The sequence below is a fragment of the Triturus cristatus genome, chromosome 5_2 (genome assembly GCF_964204655.1).
Source record: "Triturus cristatus chromosome 5_2, aTriCri1.1, whole genome shotgun sequence".
NCBI classification, from domain to species: Eukaryota; Metazoa; Chordata; class Amphibia; order Caudata; family Salamandridae; genus Triturus; species Triturus cristatus.
Window position 1 is genome coordinate 927,103,206 of NC_140588.1, and position 25,530 is coordinate 927,128,735.

The window sequence follows — 25,530 nt, forward strand, 5'->3', positions numbered from 1 at the left end:
ACTGAATGTCTTTGGTGATGGGTGGCCAGTGTAGGTCTGTGAGGGCCTTAGATCCCAAGTCATAGCGTGTGAGCCCAGGCAGAACTCTAGCTGCAGCAATCTGCATCATCTGTAGTTTGAGTGCTGCACTTGCTTGCACTGGTAAGCAGAGCGTTGCAGTAGTCCAGCCTGGAAGCAATGAGTGCTGTGACTACTGTTTTTCTTGGCTCAAGAGGGATGAATGGGAGAACTTGTTTCAAGATTTTAAGAATGACAAAGCAGGCTGATGTATGGTTGATCTGGGTTTCAAAGGATAATTTGGTATCGAAGAAAACTCCAAGACTTTTTTCTTTGTCTGCGGGTTTCGGAGGGGAGCCCATATGAATCGGCCACCATCTGTCTGACCAGTTGACTGACGTATTGCCGAAGAGCATGACTTCTGGTTTAGATGTATTAAGCTTAAACAATCGTCTTGCATACTGATCTCAATGTGGCTCATGCAGTCTTTGAATTGAGCTGCAGTCTCAGTGGACGAGCTGTTGATGGACACTATTATTTGTGTAACGTCCGATTAAGACACTAGTGTCTTTCGATCCTGGCCAGGCGGGTGACATACAGGTTAAAAAGAGTGGGGCTTAACGCTGAGCCCTGTAGGACTCCACAGGGAAGTGAGAAGGCCGGGAAGATGAATGGATTGTGTGCCACCGATTGGGACCTGTTGGACAGGAAAGAGCTCAGAAGGAGGAGTGCTTTATCCCTAATTCCCAGCAAAGCGAGGTGCTCAGCCAATACATTGTGGTTGACCATGTCAAATGCCGCTGAGAGGTCTATCAGGATAAGAGCAGCACTCGCCCCCTCTGTCCAGTGTGCGTGTTAACTCTTCAGTGGCCGTGATTAGTGCCAGTTCAGTACTGTGATGGGCCCGAAACCCCTTTGCGCATGGTGCAGGAGTTCACCCTCTGCTAGAACAGCGGAAAGGTCTTCATTAAGATATTTTTCCATAACCGTACCTGGGAACGGCAACCTTGATATGGGTCTGTAGCTGAAGGGATCCTCGGAGTCCAAATTGAGTTTCTTAAAAAGGGGCAGATAGAAGCTTTTTTCCATTCCGTGGGAAAATGTCCTGAGGAAATCATGAGATTATAGATGGGCCAAAGTATGGATGCGATTGTCCTGGGGACCAGATGGAGAATTTTTGGCGGGCATGGGTCTGACCCAGATTTAACCCACAAAATTAATTTGGTGGTACTTTCAAACGTAATAGCCGGTGGATCTATCCGCCTTGGGGGAAGGCACTGGGCTGTCGCTCTGTGGCTTGTGAGACGATGCAGAGAGGTTTGATTGAGGTACAAAAGTATCAAAGACTTGTATAACTATTTGCTGAAAGGAGTCTGCTAACTTTTGCAAAATTGCTGGCTACTTTCGTGATTTGAGGATTGAGGGAGCTTGGATAGTTGTTTGACTGTGGTAAATAGCCTTTTGGCGCATCCCTGGCCTGCTTAAATTTTTTCTTTAAAGTAGGCTGACTTTGCCTTTAAAATAAGACTTTTGTACGTTTGGATGGCTAGTCTATAGTCTGATTTAATCTGGGCGTCGTTCTTTAACCCCCATTTTCTTTCAAGTCTTCTGCATATTTGTTTCTGTGCCTTCAGTGGCTCATTAAACCATGGTTCAGAGGGTGATTGTCAGACTGTTCTCCGCGTGGTCAGTGGAGCCAGCTGCTGCCCGGTGGTGACAATCCAGGAGTGATAGTTCCTCACTGCCCCATTCAGGTCTGCGGAGGGGCAAGAGGAGGTGAGCATCTTATTCAACTCTTCACCCTTTACCTTATTCCAAGGTTGGGAGCTAAGCACTTGCTTGGATATATTATTAGGCCTTTTGGGTGGCAGGGCAACCTCAAATATGACTGCCTTATGATCGGACCAGTTGAGTGGCAGTACTCTATTCCATACTAAATTGCGTTGGTCCGAAAGAATCCCGTCCAGACAGTGTCCTGCTGAACGTGTGGTCTCCTTAACCCGCCGAGCAAGACCCGTACTAGCCATGTGGTCTAAAGGAGTTTCGGTGTCTGTATCAGCAGTGTTTCCAAGGTGAAAATTAAAATCACCCAGTATCGTAAAGTTGAACTGTTTTACCTTAATCTCCAAAAGCTTACTTATGGTATTTAGGAAGCTGGATTTAACTGTGGGAGGATGATAAATTAGTGTACCATTGAAAGTGTTGTGGCTATCGAGTACGATTTTACAAGTAGCTGCCTTACTGTCTGTGTGATCTAAAATTGGTTTAAACCATATGTTGTAACCCTGTCTGGCTATGAGCGCTAGGCCTCCTCCCATTTTTCCAATTCTGTCTTTCCTAAACATTTTATAGCGTTCAGGGAGCGCCTCTAGAAGGTTAGGTTCGGATGAGGAATCAGCCCAGGTTTCTATAACAAAAGCTAAGTCAATTGCCTGCTCCTCCAGGAGGTCATGAACGGTGGAGCATTTTTAATAAGGGATCTGGTATTAAGGAGTACGCATTGCGTTATATTTGTCCTTTGATCCGCCATTCTTTCCATGGAGTTCCAACGTCTCGCTAGGGTAAGTGGCTTAATATGAACCTCCAGGGAGCAGTGGGGGCAGTGTTTTTTCTGGAAAATAAAGTGAGAGTCAAAGATGGCGTCTGGGCAGAGATTGCCTGTGGGTATAAGAGACAATAAGGCTTCCCTGGAATATTGCAAGCCAGAACCACCAGGGTTACCTGGGTTTGAAACTGGCAAAGTAACTGGCACTGTACACGGACCGTGCGTGGACGGATGCAGACGGGCTTGCCTTTGGTGCGCCGGCGGCGCGTCAGCTGTGTCATGCAACTGAAGTAGTAGGGAATGCGCAAAAAGACAAGACCGCCACCTTTCGCTAACGTAAGTGAGTACTACTGCTATCAGCCGCGGCGGACCAGGGCAGGGCCAGATGCTGTCGAGATTGTAAAGAACAGGACCAGGTAAGATTTAAAAAACCTTAGCGGTTAAGACTGCATGTGTGATAAAAACACAAGGTGAAGTTAAAAGTAGATTTAAAAACAGTCAGCTGTGCAAATACAAACAGGATAAAATGATGGCACTTAGATCCAAATCCATTTTAGAAGCGCATGGTCTTCTAGAGCATGTACCTTTAGCGTGTCTGCCTACTTATGATGCAAGTCTGTGGCATGCGACTGAAGTAGTGAGGAATGCGCGAAAAGACTAGACCACCGCCTTCCGCTACCGGAATTGAGTACTGAATTGAGGTCCCGACCTACGTTCAATCGGCACCATCACCCTATTGGACCAGGGCAGAGCCAGTTGCTGTCGAGATTGTAAAGAAGAAGTGCAGGTAAGATTTTAAAAACCTTAGCGGTTAAGACTGCATGTGTGATAAAAACACAAGGTGAAGTTAAAAGTAGATTTAAAAACAGTCAGCTGTGCAAATACAAATGGAGGATAAAATGAGGGCACTTAGATCCAAATCAATTTTAGCAGCGCGTGGAAATATAGAGCATGTACCTTCAGCGTGTCTGCCTACTAATGTTAAAAATAAAAAACGTTTTAGAAAAACAGTATGAAAGAAGATTAAAAGACCACTTCCTCCTCCTGGAATTACAGAAAGCATCCTACTTGGACGTTACAGTTCATCATTAAAGATTGTAAGTGGTGTGTGTTAATTATAATGTTCAGCAACCTCCAGTTCCATGCAGCTGTTAAAGCCAAGCCATCAACAACCCATGAAATATAGTATCGTTCTTCTTGGATGCCGTGCACTAAAGTTGCATCCCATTTATTACAGCCATTAAACCCAGGGCCATTAGAATTATGCGTATGTGTGACTGTGGAGATTTTAGCATAATTGTAGATTTACCGCATTTGCCACATGATCCATCATCTTTCGCACAATTGGCAGATTGTAACAATAATTTTTTGTTGGTTACTCAAACGGTTCAAAAGTTACTAAAAAGCAGCGACACATGCCGCCACGCCGTAGAAGGCCCTTTGCAACGTTGGACTGGTCGCCTTTTTGTTGCTTATTGCAATATGTGGGTGTTAAATGGGTACTAATGAGGTGCAACCATAGAGAGGCTGTTTCTCTGAAGAATAACAGGCACATTCATCACATTAGTTCAGAAAGTTGTTCTCATCCAAATATGTTTTGTCAAGTTATGTTTGGTTTGTGAAAGATAAAGTGCCATTGTGCTTTTTTGAGTTCTTCTTTTTGTAGACTTTTTGTTTGAACGTTGTGGTAAGCGTCTGACACTGAACCATAGTCAACCAGAAACCTTTGGTGTGCTAAACACTGTTTAATATTCCTTCCCCACCGTAAAAATTATTTGCTGTGGCAATTGGGGGCATTTATGGTTGTTGATGATGAGGAACACCAGTTTCTAGAAAGGTTTGTCTGGAGAGGGTTCTTATGGCTAAAAACCTTTGACAGGGTGGGTCTTGGCTTCAAAAAGTTTGAAGACCTCTGGTGTATGAACAGCAACAAAGAAGGAAGATGGCTGCGAGCTCCATTGTTACATGCATGTTCTTCCAGAATGCTTAAAGTTCTATTTGGATTTTGAATTCATTTGTTGCTGCTGTCTATTAGTGAGGGCAATAAAGGGATAGTGCGTAATATTGGCCTCCGTGCCTTGACATAAAATTGCTATGTTGGCTCTCTTAGAGATCCTCTATCGTTTATTTCAGTTTCTATGACATCGCAACAGTCGATAACAAAACTGGTTACCCACTTTTGTGATGTCCTAAAGCCTTTCCAGGCTAGGTGACGTGGCTCCCGGAGAGCCTGTCAGCGCAGCGCTGCTTGTCTGCTTTGACTGAAAACAGAAAGCACAGCTGCATGAGGGGTAAGAAGGTAGAGATGGTAGTGGGTTTTGGTTAAGTGTAGCAGGTACGATGTATATTTTTCACATTTGCATCAGGGAGGAGAGGGCACAATTTGTATAGCTCCCCAATTATCCTCTGCCCCTGCGAAGTAGTTGAAGGCAGGGGCAGGTGATTTTGGCGGTCATACCTGACATAAAATTATAGAAGACCAAGTTGCACTTAGCATTTCAAACAGTAGTATTGTACCAGTGATGTGTAAGCAAATACTTCAGAATTTGTGACAAGCAGTTCAGTGACCTGTTGTTTTAACATGGAATATGCACAAACTTTCCTATTGTTTCTTTTATGTACATTCATTTAACTGATTTTGATATAAATATTCTCTCATCATCCTTACATTAAAAGCTAATCTATTTTAATGTTTCTTCAGGACAGCTGGGAGAAGCCACGTTGACATGTCGGAGATACACTCTGCTCAAGCCCATGACAGCCATCATGTGTATTCTGAAGAGAGCTATAGAAATAAAACATTTGCTAATTTCCCTGGCAGTTGTCCAGTCTCCCCTACCACTCTAGCACGTGCTGGCTTCTATTACACAGGAGACGGGGATAAAGTGAAGTGTTTCAGTTGTCACCTGACTGTGGATAGCTGGCAATATGGAGAGTCTGCTGTTGGCAAACATAGAACGTTGTCCCCAAACTGCAAATTTATCAATGGCTTCTATCCGAGCAGTGAACAAATACAAACTACAGTCCCTGTGACCCAAAGTGTGAATTCTTGGGAGGCTGACAATTGCGCTGGGAGTTCAGCCTTTCGACGCATGTCTGACGTTGTCCCCAGCATTGATGCAGATTATCTCCTAAGAACTGGGCAGGTAGTTGACATGTCAGATACACTGTACCCAAGAAACCTGGCTATGTGTAGTGAAGAAGCTAGACTTGCATCGTTTCACAGCTGGCCAAGTTACTCCCCAGTAAAGCCATTGGATCTCGCACGTGCTGGACTCTATTACAAAGGTATCAATGACCAAGTTGAGTGCTTTTGTTGTGGTGGAAAATTAAAGAACTGGGAACCTGGCGATCGACCCTGGACAGAACACAAGACCCATTTTCCTAGGTGCCTCTTTGTCCTGGGCCGGGAAACTGGAAATCTTCCTCTTGAGTCAAGTAGTCGTGAAGGAGAATGGTGTGTTTTAAATGGTGCTGAAGTTCCAGTAAATCCGACAATGGCATCATATCAAGAGCGCCTGCAGACCTTTTGGAATTGGACATACCCAGTAAATAAGGAGGAGCTTGCAAAAGCTGGTTTTTACCGTCATGGTATGTATGAGCCACTGATAACATTTTCTCCATTAATTTTTGCCTAATTAATGGATACTACTACTGATAGTGAATGGGACACTATGTTTTTTTTTTTAAAAGGTTAAGACTTTATTGCTTGATTAGTTAAAACCTTTGCAGTGTGAAAAGGTAGCATCAGTTCACAGTTTGCGTATTCCATAAGGTTATATCTTTAAAAATGCAGGTTTAAAACAATAAAAGTTAAGAAATCGATTCACATAGGCCGATATTACATGTTACTAACACAATGGTGCTAGAATGAAAAGTGCATACATATGTGAGTTAAAATGGCAAGGAGTTGGCGTCATTTACTCTAAATGAGAAAATGGGACATAAATATATTGATGGTTTGTGAGAGTAGATAAGCACCTACTGTGCGTAACGCTTTTGTATGGGCTGGAGCGTGTCTGTTAGTCACTAGGCAGAAGGAGGAGAGGAATGACATTAGAGGGAAGTGGTTGATTGCGAGCGCTTAATGGTGGTCGAGTTATCTGTCAGCCCATTGCGTGCACAATTCTGAGCCTCAATCTTCCTAGAGAGGCGGTCCATAAATGTAATCAATGCACAATTCAGGATGGTATTCGAGGGTCGAAGCAGGCCAGGACTACTTCTCAGCAGGATCTTATGTCGTTCGCTATCCAGCCCCTTCGTAGCAGAGTCCTTCTGTCCTCTAGAAGGATGGGGCACAGGCACAAGACGTGTGTTATGTCCTCTTTGTGTTGATTGCAGAGGTGACACACTGCCTCGACCTTGCCCCTTTTCCACGCTGGAAGGTGTCTGGCAGCGGGGATCACCCCATTCTCAGCTTCATGAATTGTAGCTTTGTCCTTTTGTTGTAGGGGTTATCTAAGTAGCACTGGGTTTGTCAGTTGTTTATAGGTGCATAGGGTCATCTAGCCGTGGGACACTGAACAGAGTGACATGTTTCCTCTTCATTCTCAGTGTTACCACTTCTATACAAATATATTGATATATGTAAGAGAATGGAGCACACCAAACGTGGGTGATGGAGTTAGAGAGAGGATAATTGTTTAACAGCCTTTCTTAGATTATTTTGATTTCTAAGTTTTGCTTTGGGAGTAGTTGGTGCAAATGTCTGATAAAAGCCCCTCCTCCTAAACATTCAGAACGGTGTATATTCGTAGCTCAGTTTAGAGGTACGTAACAAACTGTTAATTGCAAAGCCAATCAGATTGGCTTTGTAGAGTGTGTGTACATGCAGAGATCAACAATAAAGGTAACACATAGGCACACATACATTCAGCCACCCATGACAGCATACACAAAACCTATCCCACCCGTAGAGGCAGGCCAACAGACATACAAGCACCGAGCACTGCAGAACAGGAGTGATTAGTAACCACGGGGCACAGGCCGTAGGGGGAGCAGAGGGCGATGGGCTTCAGGGGACAACTGGGCTCAAAGTAGCACTGTTACGCTGAGCATCAGGGAAGCACAGAACAAGTGTGCCTTATGGGACAGCTAGACTGCTCCTCAGGGGAGTAAAGGACGTTCCATCTCAGGGGAGCACTGAGCACTGCTCCCAGGGGAGTTCAGTGCTCGCCACCTCACAGGAGCTCTGACTGATCTTTAGGGGACATGGTTGTGGGTGCGTTTGAGGGGCACAGAATAAAAAATTAGCTAGCATTCGCGCCAAGAATTTTAAATTCTATTAAGGACACAGAGGCGAGGATTATGCTTCTCTTTCTATTTATTGCCACTCACAGCAGCCAATGAAAAACGTTGTATTATGTAAACAAGCTACATTTCCCATGATGAACATGTGACACATCACATCCTGTAAGGCTCCATAAGAGCCACCATCACCAGAAATCATCCTCTTTCTTTGCTTCGAACAGTAAAAGTCCAACAAACATAACTGAAGTCCAAATAATATCCTCCAACGTGGAAGAACCAGTCCAGCTGGGAAGTACGTCTTCTTAACCAGTTTTACAGTATTACACTTAATCCATCTTCTTCTCAGAACCTGGAAGAATGGGAGACAGAAAAACCTGTAACTTCTGCGTAACCAGAATATAAATACAGATGGGTGGGTAAATATTACAATACTGTAATATAACCGGGTGGGATAATCCTCGCCTCCGTGTCCTTAATAGAATTGAAAATTCTTGGCACGAATGCTAGCTAATTTTTTATTCTATTACAGGACCTGAGGCTTCGTATTATGCTAGTTTAACGCTGATCAAATACCACAGAGGATATATCACCCACCGGTGTATAATAAAACTGTTTAAAGGTAGACTCAGAAGACCAATCGGCAGAATGCATGATACCCTGAATAGTAGAACCCAACATCTTAGAGGCCATGGCGCCCCGAGCAGAATGTGCCCCAAACACTTGGGTATCAATACCTTCTTCTTGCATAACAAATTGTAACCATCTGGCTATGGTAGCCGCAGTAACAGGTCTGTAAGGTCTTTGCAAAGCGATTAATAATTGCACCACACCGTCAGGCCGAATGGACCTGGTACATTCTTCGTTAGTCCTTGAGACATTGAACTACACAGAGCTTGGTATTACCAGGAAAGGCATGATATTCCACATTACGTGACATAGTTTTTGTCCTGGAAGTGATGTTAAAAGAAACTCCTTCAGGAGTAAATACTCTACCTGTAATATCTAGAGCTTTAACATCCGAAGAACGTCTACATGCAGACAGACATAACAGCATGGCTAATTTGGATGAAAGTTGTTTCCTTGTCAACATGTTGTTGTGTGGCCATTGATTGAATAAGGAAAGAACTAGCGAGACATCCCACAAGGAAGAATACTTCAGCTTGGGCGGATTTGCTACTCTAATACCTTTCAAGAGTTTACAATCTAATGGATGCATCCCTATTGGTTTGCCCTCAATGTGGGAATGACAAGCCGAAATTGCCGAACGGAAGTTGTTGATAGAGTGATATGCCAACCCCTCAGAAGCCTTTTTGGCCATAAAATTTACAACATAGGGTAAGTCTGCCCCCACGGGATCCACTTGTTGTTCCACGCACCAACGAACCCAACATTTCCAGGCTGAAGAATACCTTTTCTTGGTTGAGGGGGCCCAAGCTTGGTTGATAAAATCTGAAGCTTGTTCAGAAAATCCTGGCATTTGCCAGCGTTGCCGGAAAGTCTCCAGGCCATCTGGGACAGCTGCCCCGATAGTACCATTGGGTGCATCTCTCCATGAGGGCCCTGGAGCATCGTTGAGGACCACGGAATCATCCTGGGGAAGTCGCAGCTCGCCTCCAGTAGTATTGGGAACCAAGGCTGCGACTTCCACAGAGGAGGATCACCTCCCCCTTCTGGTGCATTATCTGTGTGAACACCCGGGGAATTGGAATGAAGGGGGGAAAAGCATATTTCAGTTTCAGGGACCAATACTGGGAAAAAGCATCTGTCGCTAGAGCCAACAGATACAGCCTCCAGCTGAAAAACGTGGTCATTTGTCGATTCAGTTGAGAGGCAAACAGGTTGATCTCGCAACGTCCCCAGATCGCCTGCAGCCACTGCACTATGCGGGGTTGGAGTTGCCAATCGCTGTAATCCTTGAGATGTCGGGAGTTCCAGTCCGCCACTACATTCAACTGGCCTGGGATGTATTCCGCTATGACTGAGATCTGATGACTCAGGCAATAATGCCAAAAGTCCTTCGCTATTTCTACTAGAATAGAGGACCTTGTGCCTCCCAGCTTGTTGATGTATTGAACCGCTGAGATGTTGTCCATCCGCAAGAGGATGCAACACGAAACTTGTTCGGGTGACAGAGTCCTGATCGCGAACGACCCCGCAAGAAGTTCTAGGCAATTGATATGGAGGTCTAGTTCGCGTAGGGACCAACGCCCTCCTGTGGAAATATTTCCGCAGCGAGCTCCCCAGCCCCAACGGCTGGCGTCTGACTCTATGATGACCTCTGGCAGGGAGCCGAATAAGGCCCTGCCGTTCCATGCCTCCACGTGGGCAAGCCACCACTGGATCTCCTCGCGTACCTCTTGGGAAAGAGGTACTAGGTCTGTGTAAGAGAGGCCCTTCTGCAGGTGCTGAATCTTTAGCCTCTGAAGGGCACAATAATGGAGGGGCCTTGGAAAAATCGCCTGAATGGAAGATGCTAGAAGACCCACGATCCTGGCAATCGCTCTGAGTGAGACCACCTTTTTGATATCTCGAAGTTTGGAGCGTGGAAGACTCAACTGAGCCGTTTGAGAATTTATGAAGAAGCCTAGGAAATCTATTGTCTGGGAAGGACACAGAACCGACTTGGACTCGTTGATCACGAACCCCAGGTTTTGTAATGTAGCAATGGTCATGCGTAAATGCTGAACCGCCAGAATGGGAGACTGCGCCATGATAAGAATGTCGTCCAGGTAAACTATCATGCGAACTCCTTGTTCCCTGAGATACGCTATCACTGGATTCAGCACCTTGGTGAAGCACCACGGTGCCGTGGAAAGTCCGAAAGGAAGGACCAAATATTCGTACCATCGGTTCCGCCATTGAAACTGCAGGAACCGGCGATGGGGGGGAAAAATGGGAACAGACATATAGGCGTCTTTCAGGTCCAGACGGACCTGCCAGCCCCCTTGTTTCAGGAGATCCGCCAAAAGATGGATGCCCTCCATCTTGAAATGTTTGTAGGTCATGTAATGATTGAAATCCTTTAAATTGAGTTCCAACCTGTAACCTCTGCCTTTCTTCTGCACCAGAAAAATATTGCTGCAGAAACCGCGAGGGCCCTCGTCGCAATACACCATCGCGTGTTTCTGCAGCAATTCGTCGAGTTCGGAATCTATAAAATTGCACTCTAGTTGGAAAAAAGAAAGCTATCTGGGTTGCCTGTCCTGAAAAGGGGTCTGAAAGAAATCGAGGTGAAAACCCTGAATTGTTTGCAATATCCAAGCATCCTGAGATAGTTGAACCCAATTGTGATAGAAAAACTGAGTCCGACCCCCCCCCCCCCCCCCCCCCCCCCCCCAGTGGTAGTACGAATTTGTCTGGAGCACTTAGCTGAAGATTCAGGGTTTTGGAAGCCTCCACGGTACGACCCTCTGTTGCAGCGCCTTTTGTTGAAATGCTGCCTGGTGGGGTGAAAGGTACCGCCACGGGTGGAGTCCCATTCTCTCCTGCCTCGACCGACGTCTCCTCTCTGAGGACCTTGGGAAAACTGTCAGCCAAACGAGCGTCCTCTGCCCCGTCCAGCCCTGTTGAAAACACCAGCCTGAAAGACTCTTTTAATGCCTGACTGCGCTTTGTCAAGAGTCGTGAAGGTGCCCACATACTTGGCTACGTCTTTGACAAAACGATCCCCGAACAGGTTCCCGTCCGCCAGGGGACCAGGTTCTGCTGCAGCCAATTTCGTGAGATTGGAGTCCATGCGCATGAGGATTGATTTGTGCTGCTCTTGGAGATGGCACAGTTGGCGTTACCCAAAAGACATATGGCCTGCTGTGTCCATTATGCCAGGACATGGGGATCCACTGCAGCCCCAGATTCCTGCGCTTATAAAGCCATTTCCAGGATCTTAGCAAGAGGGCCGACAACATCTAAGAGCTTATACTGGCACCCACTCCAGGCGTGATCGATACCCTTCTAGGGGTCTTTTGTGAACTTTTTTAAGAAGGTGAAGAGGCTGGAGTCTATATCTGGGGTTTCGGCCACCTTATCAGAAATATCTGGTCTAGGACACTCCGTGCGGAGTCTGTTGCGCACCTCTTTGTAAAAGCTTTTGCGAAGGTTTTCGTGCAAATATGCCGCAACCTCAGGGGCAGGTAACCAATCTGACGACCTGGGGTGAACTATATCAGCTGGGTTAAATGTGAAGGGAGTGGGAATAGCTTGAGGTGTTTCCACATTCGTTCTCTTCTTAGGAGGGGACTCGTCCGGGGTGTCAGTTCCCGTAGTATCCGGGTTGTGTGTCAGTGTCTGGGCCTTAGAAATGTCGGTGTCGGGGGGAGGAGAGGGAGTGAAGAGTATGTGGAAGAATGAGGCCAGGGTTTAGGCTGGAGAACGTCTTTGGGAGGGACTGCTGGAGCAGTGAAACCACAACGTTTCGTGGATTTTTCAAGCTTTGTTATTGGTTTCAATGCAGTAGCTAGCGCCTGCTGCACAGTCCCCGGAACTGCCTTTTCAAGGGCTTTGTTGACCGACTCCTGGACAGAGGCGTCCAGGGCCTCAACAATGTTGTCCTCTATGGAAGGGTTTGCCACTTCCTCTTCATATAAAGTATCATCCTCTTCATAATGGACCCAATCCTCCATTGTGGGACAAGTTTTTTATATATATTGTTTCATGAGGCAAAGGACAGAGAGGAGCAAAGGGGGGAGCCAACCCACAACACAGAAAGCAGAAAAGGTACCTAGCTCCCCAGCATAAGCTGTAGCACAGTTCTTGCATCCCCCCAGGGCGTAAGTGGAGCCAAAGAGTAGTATTTTCTATACAGGAGGTGTGCCCACTCCAGGCCCAAAACGTTCTTTCAGCCACCCAGGCGTAAGAAGTGTTGCTCAGTGGATATTGAGGAAGAAATGAGCAAATTATGGTAAAAAACGGACAGTAGCGGTGTGCGCAGCCCAAATCCTACCATAAAATAGCCCAATTGGGCTACTCACGTCGAAACCTGAAAGAAAACGAAAGTGGAAGGCTCCTCGCGTGTTCGGCTAATGAGGGGAGCCTCTGTGCGTCATAATTACTATAAAATCACCGCCATAGGTGGCGCGGTACCCAAACACAAGAAGGAAGAGGGCCGTAAGGGCAGCTGTATGCAGTAATTGTAGTCCCGCTTTGGCGGGAAATTAAAAAATGCTTTCTCAGCCGAGAACACATCGGCATGAAAGCGCACTCCCCGATGGCAGCGGGAGTGCCGCGGCTCGTGAAGAAACAGAGCGCGAACCTCGCGTTGCCACAACAATGAATAAATCAAGGACAGAAACAATTAGGCAAAGCAGGGTAACCACAACGTAATGTAATGTAATGTAATGTAATGTAAAATGTAATGTAAAAATTATTTATAAAGCGCGACATACACCGGACGGTTTCTTGGCGCTATTCACTTAAATCAACGAGAGGCAGAAGCAAAAGCAAGGAGAAAGAGATTTATGAAAAGATACCGAGAAACAGGTGGGTTTTAAGGAGGGACCTGAAGTGAAGATAAGAGGAGGAGAGTCTCAATTCCAGCGGTAGAGAGTTCCAGAAGGAGGGTGCCAGAAAGGAGAACCTAAGACCGCCGTGTTTTTTGCGCTTGAAGCGGGGAGTCTGAAGGAGCGCAAGATGAGAGGAGCGGAGATTCCTAGAGGGGGTATAGGGGTGCAAAAGGGAAGAAATGAAGGAAGGGCCGGTGCCTGCCAGAGATTTGTGGATTAGGCAACCAAGTTTAAACTTGCAGCGCTCCGAAATGGGAAGCCAATGGAGGGCCTTGAGGAGGGGACGGACGTGGTGGTGTTTCGGTTGGTGGTAAATAAGGCGAGCTGCTTGGTTCTGAATGAGTTGTAGTCTGTTGATTTGATATTGAGGGATGCCAACGTAGAGGGCGTTGGCGTAGTCTATTCGGGAGATGACTAATGCCAGTAGTACCAAGGTGAGGGCTTCAGTGGTAAGAAGATGGGCTATTTTACGAATCTTCCGGAGCTGGAAGAAGCAAGAGGACACGGTGGCACTGACCTGATGCTGCATTGAGAGGTCTTGGGAGATGAAAACCCCAAGGCTTTTCACTTTGTCAGCAGGGTGGGGGGAAGGGCCGAGGGAGGAGGGCCAGAAGGTGGAGTTCCAGGGATTGGAAGGGCCTCCGACAAGAACGAGCTCCGTCTTGTCGGGGTTGAGTTTGAGATGGTGTGTGCCCATCCAATTACTGATGTGACAGAGGGTGGACTGGAAATCTAGAGCCGCTTCGTCCGAGGAGTCGAGATTGAAGACGAGCTGAATGTCATCTGCATAATTAAATGCTGTGACATTCCTGCCGCGGAGGGAGCGGATCAGGGGGGTGAGGTAGAGGTTGAAGAGAAGGGGTGACAGGGAAGAACCCTGCGGGACACCGCAGGTGACTCTCGTCTGGTTTGCCGTGAACTGAGAGAGACGGACCGATTGATGGCGGTCTGCAAGGAAGGAGCGAACCCAATTAAGGGCCGTCCCGCTAATGCCTGCCTCTTCGACACGGTCGACTAAGATGGAATGATCGACCGTGTCGAAGGCTGCTGACAGGTCTAGAAGCACCAGGGCTTGACTGGTGTTGGAGTCGGCGCCTCTACGGAGTTCCTCCATAACAGAGAGGATAACAGACTCTGTCGAGTAGGCAGGTCTAAACCCAGCTTGCTGAGAGTCTAAGAAGTTGGAGTCCTCGATGAAGGAACTGAGGACGGTGGTCACATGCGTCTCGAGTACCTTGCTTAGGTAAGGCAGGAGAGAAATAGGGCGGAAGTTGCCCAAGACCGTGGGGTCGGCATTGGGTTTTTTTAATATCGGAATAACTTCGGCGTTCTTGAATTGGCTGGGGACCACGCCGAGCAGCAGGGAGTTATTCAAGAGGGCCAGTGGGGGGCCAGGGCAGGACAAAAAAGCAGTCCGGAGAATTGCTGGGGGGCAGCAATCAATGGGGGAGCCGGATGAGACTTTATGAAGCAGGGAGAAGAAGACTTCTTCAGATATAGGAGGCAGCTGTGGCAAGGAGTGAGAGTTGAAAGAGGGAGCAGCCTCTGAGAGAGACATTGCTGGAGGGCTGGAGGAAATACTGTTTTTGATTTTACTGATTTTGTCAATGAAAAATTGGTTAAGGGAGTCACAGAGTGCCTGAGAAGGGAGGGGTTTGATGGTTACTCTGTCCGGGTGTGAGAGTTCCTCCACAATCGCAAAAATGTCTTTGGATTTATTCACAGAGTTGAGAATTTTTGTGGAAAAGTAGATGGATTTTGCGGATGAGATTGCGTGTTTGTATTCTCCAGATAGTTTGAGGAAATGGGCTTTATCTAAGGGGTCGTAGTTTCGACGCCAGCGGCGCTCAGCTTGGCGAAGTCCTAGTTTGAGGGATTTGAGGCTATCGGAGAACCAGCGGTGAGCGTCGTGAGGACGCTTGGTACGGATAGACTTAAGAGGGGCGACTATATTACTGGCAGATTCCAACCAATCGACGAGAGCAGCTTCCTGGGAATCTGGAGGGCCTAAGCCAGGTGGGACGGAGGATGTTAGGGAGGAAAGGAAAAGGTCAAGGTTGGCTTTATTCCAATTGCGAGCTAGGAGGCTAGCGCCACGGCTACGGGAGGGCGGTGGGGGGACCAAAAGAAGGAAAGAAATTAAGGAATGGTCCGACCAGGGGCAAGGGAGGATTGTGAGTGCTGTAATGTCGAGGTTGTAGGTCCAGACCTGATCTAGGGTGTGGCCTTTAGAGTGGGTCGCCGTGTGGATGTGCTGACAGCCATTGAGGCTACTTAGTAGGTCAGTGAAAGCCAGGGAGTGGGGGCTTTCAAGTGGGTCAGACGGCCAGTATTGAAGTCTCCTAAAACCAGGAGTTTGGAGTTGTTGAGTGTGAGCTGGGATAGAAGGTCACCAAAAAGGGAGAGGAAATTGGGCATGGGTTGAGGGGGACGGTATACCAGAATGCAGGTGAGCGGGGACACCGAGGATTCGAGTCTGGTAACCAGGCAGTCGGCCTGGGGGATAGTGAGTAGAGAGAGGGAAGAGAATCTGAGAGGAAATTTAATAATAGCGGCTACGCCACCTCCGGATTTACCAGCTGGACGGTTGGCTTGAAGAATGTAATAGCCAGGAGGAATAGCTGCCAGAATGTCAGGAGAGGAGTCCTCTTTCAACCAGGTCTCGGTTAGGAACAGGATGTCGGGGCGGTCTGAGTCCAAAAGGTGGTATATATCGTGTTGGTGGCTGACAAGAGACCGGGTGTTGAGATATAGAACTGCTAGCTCCATGTTAGCAGGTGACTGGGCAGGCTGAGTGATGGAGGATGGGAGGGCCCTGAGCTCAGGGAAAACGCGACGAGCGTTAAGAATCCCGAGTTGAAGGAGTTTTGAATGGCAGGAGAGGTCTAGCGGGAAATGTGAGTGTAGTGCAATCAAGTCCCGAGGGGCATAGGAGGTAGTTGGGGCAGAGTGACAGGCCCCGGGCCCCTGCCGGCCGCGGACGGGCGCAGACGGGCTTGCCTTATGCGCGCCTTCGGCGCGCATTCGTCGCGCCCGCTGCGCTCGTCCGCTGCGCTGCCGGGAGTGACACATTTATATACCAGTGAAGGGAAGGGTTTGGGAGGGGGCGTGGCCTGCGCGAGTGGGCGTGGCCTAAGGCTCGCGGTAGAATGGCGGCAAGAGTGGTTTCAAACACCTCACCCGAGGCAGCGAAGGCAGCGCTGTGCGGGGGTGTCTGAGCCAGCAGGAAGAGAAATGCCAGGGTGGAGTTCCAGCACACAGGTATGGAGCACACAGAATACAGTTTTTAAAATTTGAATGCAGCGAAGCGCGCTACTCCCGGCTGTGCCTCAGGAGAGCAAAGTGAATCTGGGGGTGGCGCTAGTAGTCAGCGCTTAAAAGCAATCCTGGTGGAGGGGGCGTGGCCTGCACGAGTGGGCGTGGCCTAAGGCTCGCGGTAGAATGGCGGCAAGAGTGGTTTCAAACACCTCACCCGAGGCAGCGAAGGCAGCGCTGTGCGGGGGTGTCTGAGCCAGCAGGAAGAGAAATGCCAGGGTGGAGTTCCAGCACACAGGTATGGAGCACACAGAATACAGTTTTTAAAATTTGAATGCAGCGAGGCGCGCTACTCCCGGCTGTGCCTCAGGAGAGCAAAGTGAATCTGGGGGTGGCGCTAGTAGTTAGCGCTTAAAAGCAATCCTGGTGGAGGGGGCGTGCCCTGCACGAGTGGGCGTGGCCTAAGGCTCGCGGTAGAATGGCGGCAAGAGTGGTTTCAAACACCTCACCCGAGGCAGCGAAGGCAGCGCTGTGCGGGGGTGTCTGAGCCAGCAGGAAGAGAAATGCCAGGGTGGAGTTCCAGCACACAGGTATGGAGCACACAGAATACAGTTTTTAAAATTTGAATGCAGCGAAGCGCGCTACTCCCGGCTGTGCCTCAGGAGAGCAAAGTGAATCTGGGGGTGGCGCTAGTAGTCAGCGCTTAAAAGCAATCCTGGCGGAGGGGGCGTGGCCTGCGCGAGTGGGCGTGGCCTAAGGCTCGCGGTAGAATGGCGGCAAGAGTGGTTTCAAACACCTCACCCGAGGCAGCGAAGGCAGCGCTGTGCGGGGGTGTCTGAGCCAGCAGGAAGAGAAATGCCAGGGTGGAGTTCCAGCACACAGGTATGGAGCACACAGAATACAGTTTTTAAAATTTGAATGCAGCAACGTGCGGTAGTTGTGCTTGATCAATTACATAGCGGCGCGTGCCCCATAACGATAACAGATTGCATATCACAATCAATATGTCAAACCAACAGAGAATACACTTGACTTTCTGCGTGATCAGCGAAAAAAGAGGATGATTTCCGGTGATGGTGGCTCTTATGGGGCCTTGTGATGTGTCACATGTGCATCATGGGAAATGTAGTTTGTTTACATAATACAAAGTTTTTCATTGGCTGCTGTGAATGGCAATAAATAGAAAGAGAAGCATAATACGAAGCCTCCGGTCCTGTAATAGAATTGACGTGCAGTGAGCCACATTCTCTGTCACGTGCTGAGGAGCTCTCGTCCACGTCTGTGGCTTATTTCTGTTCTAGTTTGTGAATTTCGTACTTCACCAGATTTTATTTTCTACCATATATATTTCACGTGTAGGATATTATTTTCGTTTTCTACTTTCAGAAGATTGCAAATACCTGTTGGCATTTTATATGAACGTGGATAATAAAAGCAACATTGTTACACAGATCCTCCTTTCCTGTCATTGGGTTTATTGCTATTTATTAGCACGTGTTTGAACTTCTCTCCAGACACACAGGCCCCATGTTAAAAACATCTTAGTAATATAATGGTTTCACTGACACTGAATAGCTTTGAAAATGGGTTATGTAGCCCACTTGGACATAGCATTGGTACATGCACAGAGATTGAGATTTCTTTCTTACTGCCACCACCAGTAAAAACAGAAATCGGCATAGTGATATAAGCTAAACCTCTCTATAATATATGTATAACTCTTTTCTGTTCCAATTCTAAAGGCTCCTAATACACTAGCACATCATTGTCTCCAGCTCTTACAACTCTTAGGAATTTGACAGGAACGAATGCTGCAAGTGATGTTCTTTAAGTCAAACATGGGAAGGTTATTACTGAGATTTGGTTAGTTTTAGTAATAAAGTATTCTTTAGCTGCACAATCTATAGACCCGTCATGTAAGGCATCCTGATGTCATCCATTGAGTTAGGAAGGCATTAATAGTGCTGGTCAATGCCTTTGGAGTTTCATCTGTAATGGACTTTATTATTGATGACAGGGTAAGACCATCCTCGTAAGGTGTGGCCTTGAGAAATGCTGGTATGTTTAAGAAGCTGTAAGCAGAGAGGTTGGCAACGGGAATACCTTTAGGTGAGTTGGGAGGAGATACTGGAGTAATGACTGTTATTTGTTGATGACCCATTGATGTGTATACTTATTTTGGGACCCTATCACAAGTGCCCCAGAGCTGAGGGCTGGTAACTGGTGATGGAGCAGGGGTTCGAGAAAAGAAACCTGCTCAAATTAATACCCCCATAATACGTACCAACTAATTAGTAAATAAAACTAACATGCACCTTACACAAAAACGTGGGAAATAGCTTTGCGCATGTATGCACTAACATGTATTAATATGAGTAGGAACTAAAAACTGTATTTGCAGTATACTTTGGAGAAAACGAAATTAAATGCATGACTAACCCGCATGTTCATTTTGTAGTTGCATGTTGCGTCTTGCTTTTAAACAAAGAGTAATGTTGCTTTCTGCTTAAAGCTTATGCTAGGTAACTCTAATAAGGAATAGTGCATGTAGGGGGGTACACAGTGAAGACTATATTGTCATATAATTAATAAATGTTCTTTTTCATTTACTATAGTCTGCTGGATGAAAACTCCATCTTACCTTAAATTGTCCAAAGAGGGAGGGGTGATATAAGGAGTGTATCTGAAATGACAGAGGCAAGACCGACATACTGTGCACAGCAGAAATGATGCCCAAGTTGAAGGTCAAAGTGACGTTTGTCTGCCAAGTGACAGTATCGGCTGTGGCACCAATGTCTTATTTCGCGGACGTTGACAATTTTATGAATAATAGTCTTCAAATGTATCTTATGAAAGAAAATGTGAGCATGTGTTAAAGAACTAACTGTGAAATTTTTGGTGAAACTTTTGTCTCTTAATATGTCCACTCCGTCATGCATAATGTAATTCTTTAAGAGATGAGGTTGTATTCATTTAAAATTTGCTGATGTTTTCTCTCCCTTTGTGAGTTTCATTATTTGCATTTGTGACTATATGCAATGAGCATCTGCATTAATATTAAGATAAAGCTTCATGAACGTTTCCGAGTATCTGGGATTATTTAGCTGACTAAAGGGTTAAGATGGATAGAATAATCATTATCATCAACTATTCAACTAATTGGTCCATCCACCAAATAGAAGGAAAGTTGATTAACATAATAGACATTCTATTGACGTTATACATGGTTCACAAAAAGGAAAGTGTTGAATATAAATAAATTGACCCCAGCGCATCAGGGGTCTGGGTGAATGTGTTTGGGCCATTGAGATTATATGGATTGAGTATTGATCCCTGATCAGGTATTGCTCTCGCGCTGGGTTATTTTCTTGGTAGCAGAGGATGGTTTAACTATTGATTAGTTGGGTAATGATTGTTGATTATTGTGTATATGTTCTTAACATGAAAAGTTAGTGTTCTGTTTTATTTTGTCTGGAAGTTCAGGTACGAAGACACCTGAGGAATCCGGGAATGGAATTTAGCCTGAAGTTGGCAGAAGAAGAGTGTGGTAATGAAGCCACAGTGCAGAAGTACTTTCTCTGTTGTAATAATACCTAAAAGCTACGGAGGCCTGTAGGTGTTATATTAGGGACATTTTATATATAAGTGGAGTGACTGAAATAGTGAAGGGTCTACTTCCGAAACTCTAGCCTTATCCCCAGGAGAGTAACAAGACCCCTTTTCATGCCAAAAAGTCCTCTTGTGAAATTTTGGCCTTATCCTTAGAGGAGTAATAGGTCCACCCGGAGCTTGTTTGAAGAGTAAAATAGCACTGGTCGTTATTAAGACTCGTAGTGCGAAAATCTCTTAAAAAGTTACAACTATTTTATTTAATTGATATGATTTGTAGAGCGCCCGAATCATCCCCATCTGGGTAGCTCCGTGCTGTGGCTGCTCATGACCAACCTAGGGTAAAGATTCAGAACAGTGAAGTTTTCAGCCGTTTTCTGAAGGCCAGGAAGTTGGTACATAGGCACAACTGGATGGGGAGTTGGTTCCAGTAGCGTGGGGCCAGATGGGAGAAAGCTTTGCCGCCCATGCAGGCTAACTTAAAGGGCTGGATGTGGAGGAGCGCTAGGTGACTCGACCGCAGGGGCCTGGATGGTGTGTATCTGACCAGCTTTTTTGTCAGATAGCTTGGGCCCATGTTGTTAAGGGATTTGTACACCATACAACAGACTTTAAACACAATTCAATTTTTTTTTACTGGAAGCCAGTGAAGTATTTGAAGTAATGAAATAGATGCGGTTCTAGGGGGTGCATTGCTCACCAAACGGGCTGCGGTGTTTTGGACAACAGATTTTATTTGGTTATTTTGCAATACGTAGGGGTCGCAGCCCCGCCAAGGCATGAAAGGCAGAAGGATAATTTGTTCCAACAACCATATTTCTGACTTAAAGCACCCATTAAACATACAGTTGTAATAAATATAGAACATACAGACAGTCTCCGGTCTCCACATTCAAGCAAATGGTGCATTTGTCGTAGTGTGCATTATAAAACATGGCGATACAACCAATTTAAAACATACAGTGGGAATATTGAGGCTCAAGAAAGGTAGGGCCGTTCTCAGGGATCTCCCTCTTGTAAAGGAGGAAGGTCGATTCCACGATAATCCGCCCATCAAGTCCATATTTTGCGGTGTTTCGCAGGCCCCCCTCGGGCCTCAAAAACAGCAATCTCAGCCCCCATACATTTACAGAGCTCCGTTTTCCATTTGCCTAATGTCGGGGAAGATGTCACCTTCCACATTTGCGCTATGTCCCTCATGGCCACGGTAAGAGCTAGAAACAGTAGGTGCTGTTTGTACCAATTTTCCCCAATATCGTCTGTCGAGTGTAATAGGAAGAGTCGTGGATCGAGCGGGAGGTCCCATGACAACAACTCGTGGAGACATGATCTGATCCTACGCCAAAAGGGCTGTAGTGCCGAGCAGCTCCACACTGTGTGTAAGAATGTCCCCTCCTCCCCATCGCACCTTAGATATGTGGGGGATGGGGTAACACCCATCCACCGCAGAAGAACCCTTGTGAAATATGCGTGGTTTAGATACTTGAATTGGATGAGCCGATAGCGCGTGGAAACTGCCACGCACCTTGAGCTAGCGATGGCTTCGGCCCAGTCGTCATCTGTCAGTTCGGGTATATCTGAAAGAAACACGTTAGTTAGATTCCTCACCTTAGAATATCCCCAGGCGTCAGGCTGGATCCGGAAAGATTTTTCGTCAGCAATACCCTTGCGCGTCGCTAGGCGTCGTCTGCGGCTCCGCGTCCGTCGTCTGCGTCGTGATCACTGGGATGACGTAGTCGGAGTACTTCGACGCCTCCCTCGCGCGCTGACGTCAGTTCTTCTTTTTTCCGCGCCAGTAAGCGCCGATCCGGGAAGAGCATACTCTTTTATTCATTTTTTGACTAAACTTTTTTGAACTCTTTTGGTTCCATTCTTCGTCGACCTCGATTCTGGTGCTGATAGGGATGCCTGGCTTCAAAGCTTGTGACACCTGTCACCGTCTGATGTCGATCACGGATCACCACCGCCGGTGCCTCTATTGCCTTGGGGCCGACCACGATGCCGAGTCGTGCCTCGACTTCCGTGCCTTGACTTCGAAGGCTAGGTGGGAGCGGTCCCGCAAGCTGCTCGAGTTCCGGCAGTCTGCTCCGCGCCGCTCAAGGTACCGGTCGAGGAGGAGGTCGAGGGACCGGTTGCGGAGCCGCAGCCATTACCTCTCGTCCGGGTCGAAGTCTTCGCGATCCGGTAAGTCGAAGCATAGCAAGAAGTTGAAGAGGCGACATCGCTTTTCGGGCTCTCTTCGCCGGTCGCGCGACTCGGCTGAGGGTTCGGGTGGCACCACCCACACGGCTCCGTCGGAGCCGCAGGAGTCCCATCCGACCCCATACCCTTCGGACCCTGGGTCTGACGCGACTCCGGCAGAGGTCAGGGACTTCCTTGTGGCCATGAGGAACCTGGCTCCGCCGTCGACGCCTGCCGGCGCGCCTTTGGGCCCCACAGGCTCGACTGGGAGGGCTAGCGAGCCGGTGGCTCTGCTGTCGACTCCGGTCCCGACGCCGCAGGCCCCCGGGGGATCCAGGGCTGGATCCCAGTCGGCGCCGGTCGACCTCACGACCCCTCCGCCGGTGCCGACTCCTCCGGTGTTGCCCCTGGGGCCTCCTTCGGACGACGCGGTTCCCTGGTTTAGTCCCGGTCCGGGCCCGGCGTCGAAGCAGCGCCGCCCGGTGCCGCATCTGACGCCGATGGGTGACAGGTTCATCTTCCGCCCGGCTCCGATCCTTCCACCTGTATACCAGGAATCAGATGACGGTGACGACTGGGAGGGGTCTGAGGACCCTCTGGCCCGGCAGGGCCAGTTATCTCAGGACTGGGCAGACGAATTGGGGGATGCCAGTGGTCTTGACACCTCCCCTGACACTGGCTTCATCTCGCCTCCGACCGTGGCTTCGGAGGAAGGTGCTACATTTTCTGTGATGCTGCGCAAGGCGGCCGAAGCCCTTGGGCTGGAGCTGCCTGCGGTGGCCGTGAGGACTAATCTCCTCACTGAAGTGCTTCAACCGTCAGCAAGCTCCTCGGAGCCTCTGCTGCAGTTCAATGAAGCACTGAAGTTCTGAAGGGCACCTGGTCCAAGCCCTCCACAGTTCCTCCTGTGGACCGGTCTGTGGCCTGGTGCCACTGCCCTGCACCGGGTGACCCCAGTTTTCTGTTGTTGCACCCCACGCCCGAGAGCCTGGTTATCCAGGCCTCTACCTCCCAGACTCCCAGACCTCCTTCCCGTCCTCTTCCCCCGGATCGGGAATCCAAAAGGTTGGAACAGTTTGGGAAGAAACTGTTCTTCTCCCTTAGTTTGGGGTTGCGGTCTATCAACACCCCATGCCTTTTGGACCGTTACTCCCACTCCCTGTAGGATACGGTGGAGGACGTGCTGCCCCAGTGTCCGGAGGAGGCCCGGACACGGCTCGTCCAGGCTCTTGCCGAGGGTTGGGATGCGGCACGGCATGCAATCCGATGTGGACTGGACACAACGGACTCGCTAGGCAGGGCAATGGCGACCACGGTGGCGATTCGTCACCACGCCTGGCTGAGGTCCACGAGTTTCTCCGGGGATGTCAAAAACACCCTCATGGACATGCCCTTCGATGGCAGTCGCCTTTTTGGCGACAAAGCGGATAGTGCGCTGGAGCGCTTTAAGGACTCCAGGGCTACGGCCAAGTCCTTGGGCCTCTCGGCCCGCGCCTGTTCCCACAAACCTCCGCTTTTCGCCCCTTTCGTGGCCAAGGAAGGGGCGCCCCCTCACGTCTGTCTAGCCACAGGCTGCAGAACCAACTTCACCGCGGTCGCGGACGTGGATTCCGCCGAGGCGAGGCAGGGGGACAACGAGCCGGTCCGTCCACATCTACCCCAGCAGCATCCGCCTCAAAGCCCTCCTAGTCCGAGCTTTCAGGCCCATTCCACGCCAGTGGGAGGCAGAGTTCGCCATCACCTGCTCCACTGGCGTACCATCACATCGGACGGGTGGGTGCTGCAAATTGTGCGAAGGGGCTACTCCCTCCTCTTCGAGGCGACCCCTCCAGTCATGCCACTGCAGTGCCACCGGATTTCGGGGGATCACTTGCAACTTCTGCAGGAGGAAGTTACGGCCCTCTTGGCCAAGGGGGCCACCGAGCTCGTTCCTGGTCCAGAAGTAGGTCGTGGCTGTTATTCCCACTACTTTCTGGTTCCCAAGAAGGGCAAAGGGGGCCTACGCCCTATCTTGGACCTCAGGAGCGTCAACGCCTTCCTCCGGAAGGAGAAGTTCAAGATGCTCACCTTAGCTCAGGTTCTGGCTGCCCAAGACCCTGGAGACTGGATGGTAGCGTTGGACTTGCAGGACGCTTATTTCCACATCCCCGTCCTGCTGGCCCACCGGCGTTACCTGCGGTTCACGGTGGGCCAAGAGCATTTTCAGTTTACCGTGCTCCCCTTCTGCCTCACCAGTGCCCCTCGGGTGTTCACGAAAGTGATGGCGGTGGTCGCAGCTCATCTGCGCAGATTAGGGTTTCCAGTATTCCCCTACCTCGACGACTGGTTGTTAAAGGCGGGCTCGCCCCAGGCAGTCGTCTCCCACCTCCAGACTACGGCCGACCTCTTGCATTTGCTGGTGTTATCCATCAATGTGCCGAAGTCGCATCTGAGTCCCTCCCAGTAGCTCTACTTCATCGGAGCGGTTCTGGACTCGGCGCAGTTCCGGGCCTATCCTCCGGAACAGCGGGTCCGGGATATTCAGGCTCTGATTCCCATCTTTCGGCCTCTATCCCGGGTTTCGGTCAAGTTGGTGCTGCGGCTTCTGGGTCTGATGGCCTCCTGCATCCTGTTGATGCATCACGCCAGATGGCGGATGTGGGCTCTGCAGTGGGACCTGAAGCTTCAGTGGCCCAGCATCAGGGCAACCTGTCCGACCATGTCTTGATCTCGGAGGGCACTGCAAGACAGTTGCAGTGGTGGCTCACAGACCGCGATTGGGTCAGTGGCAGATCCCTCTCCCTACCCCAACCGGAGCACGTAGTAGTGACAGATGCGTCCCTCCTGGGATGGGGGGCCACATGGGAGAGGCGGAGATCAGAGGCCTCTGGTCTCCGGCGGAGTCTCGGCTCCATATCAACCTTCTGGAGCTGAGGGTGATCCGACTTGCACTGAAGGCATTCCTTCCCTCTGTCCGGGGAAGTGTAGTGCAGGTGTTCACGGACAACACCACCGCCATGTGGTACTGCAACAAGCAGGGTGGGGTGGGGTCGTGGACCATTTGTCAGGAGGCTCTGCGCCTCTGGACATGGCTGGAACATCAGGGCATCACCCTGGTGGTTGAACATCTGGCGGGCTCTCAGAGCTGAGGGTGATCCGACTTGCACTGAAGGCATTCCTTCCCTCTGTCCGGGGAAGTGTAGTGCAGGTGTTCAC

At 48.8% G+C, this 25,530-nt stretch overlaps 1 protein-coding gene across 4 annotated transcripts in view; it reads left to right on the forward strand.

The window, feature by feature from the left end:
• Positions 1-25,530, forward strand: part of XIAP (X-linked inhibitor of apoptosis) — a 380,737-nt gene that overhangs the window by 100,120 nt on the left and 255,087 nt on the right. For 3 of the 4 annotated variants that reach the window (XM_085608130.1, XM_085608129.1, XM_085608127.1), the window contains one exon: positions 5,244-6,133. In XM_085608130.1, the coding sequence (XP_085464256.1) occupies positions 5,269-6,133 (865 nt within the window). In that variant the 5' untranslated portion in view covers positions 5,244-5,268. The remainder of the gene's footprint in view (positions 1-5,243; positions 6,134-25,530) is intronic. The other variant, XM_085608128.1, reaches the window with a different exon arrangement.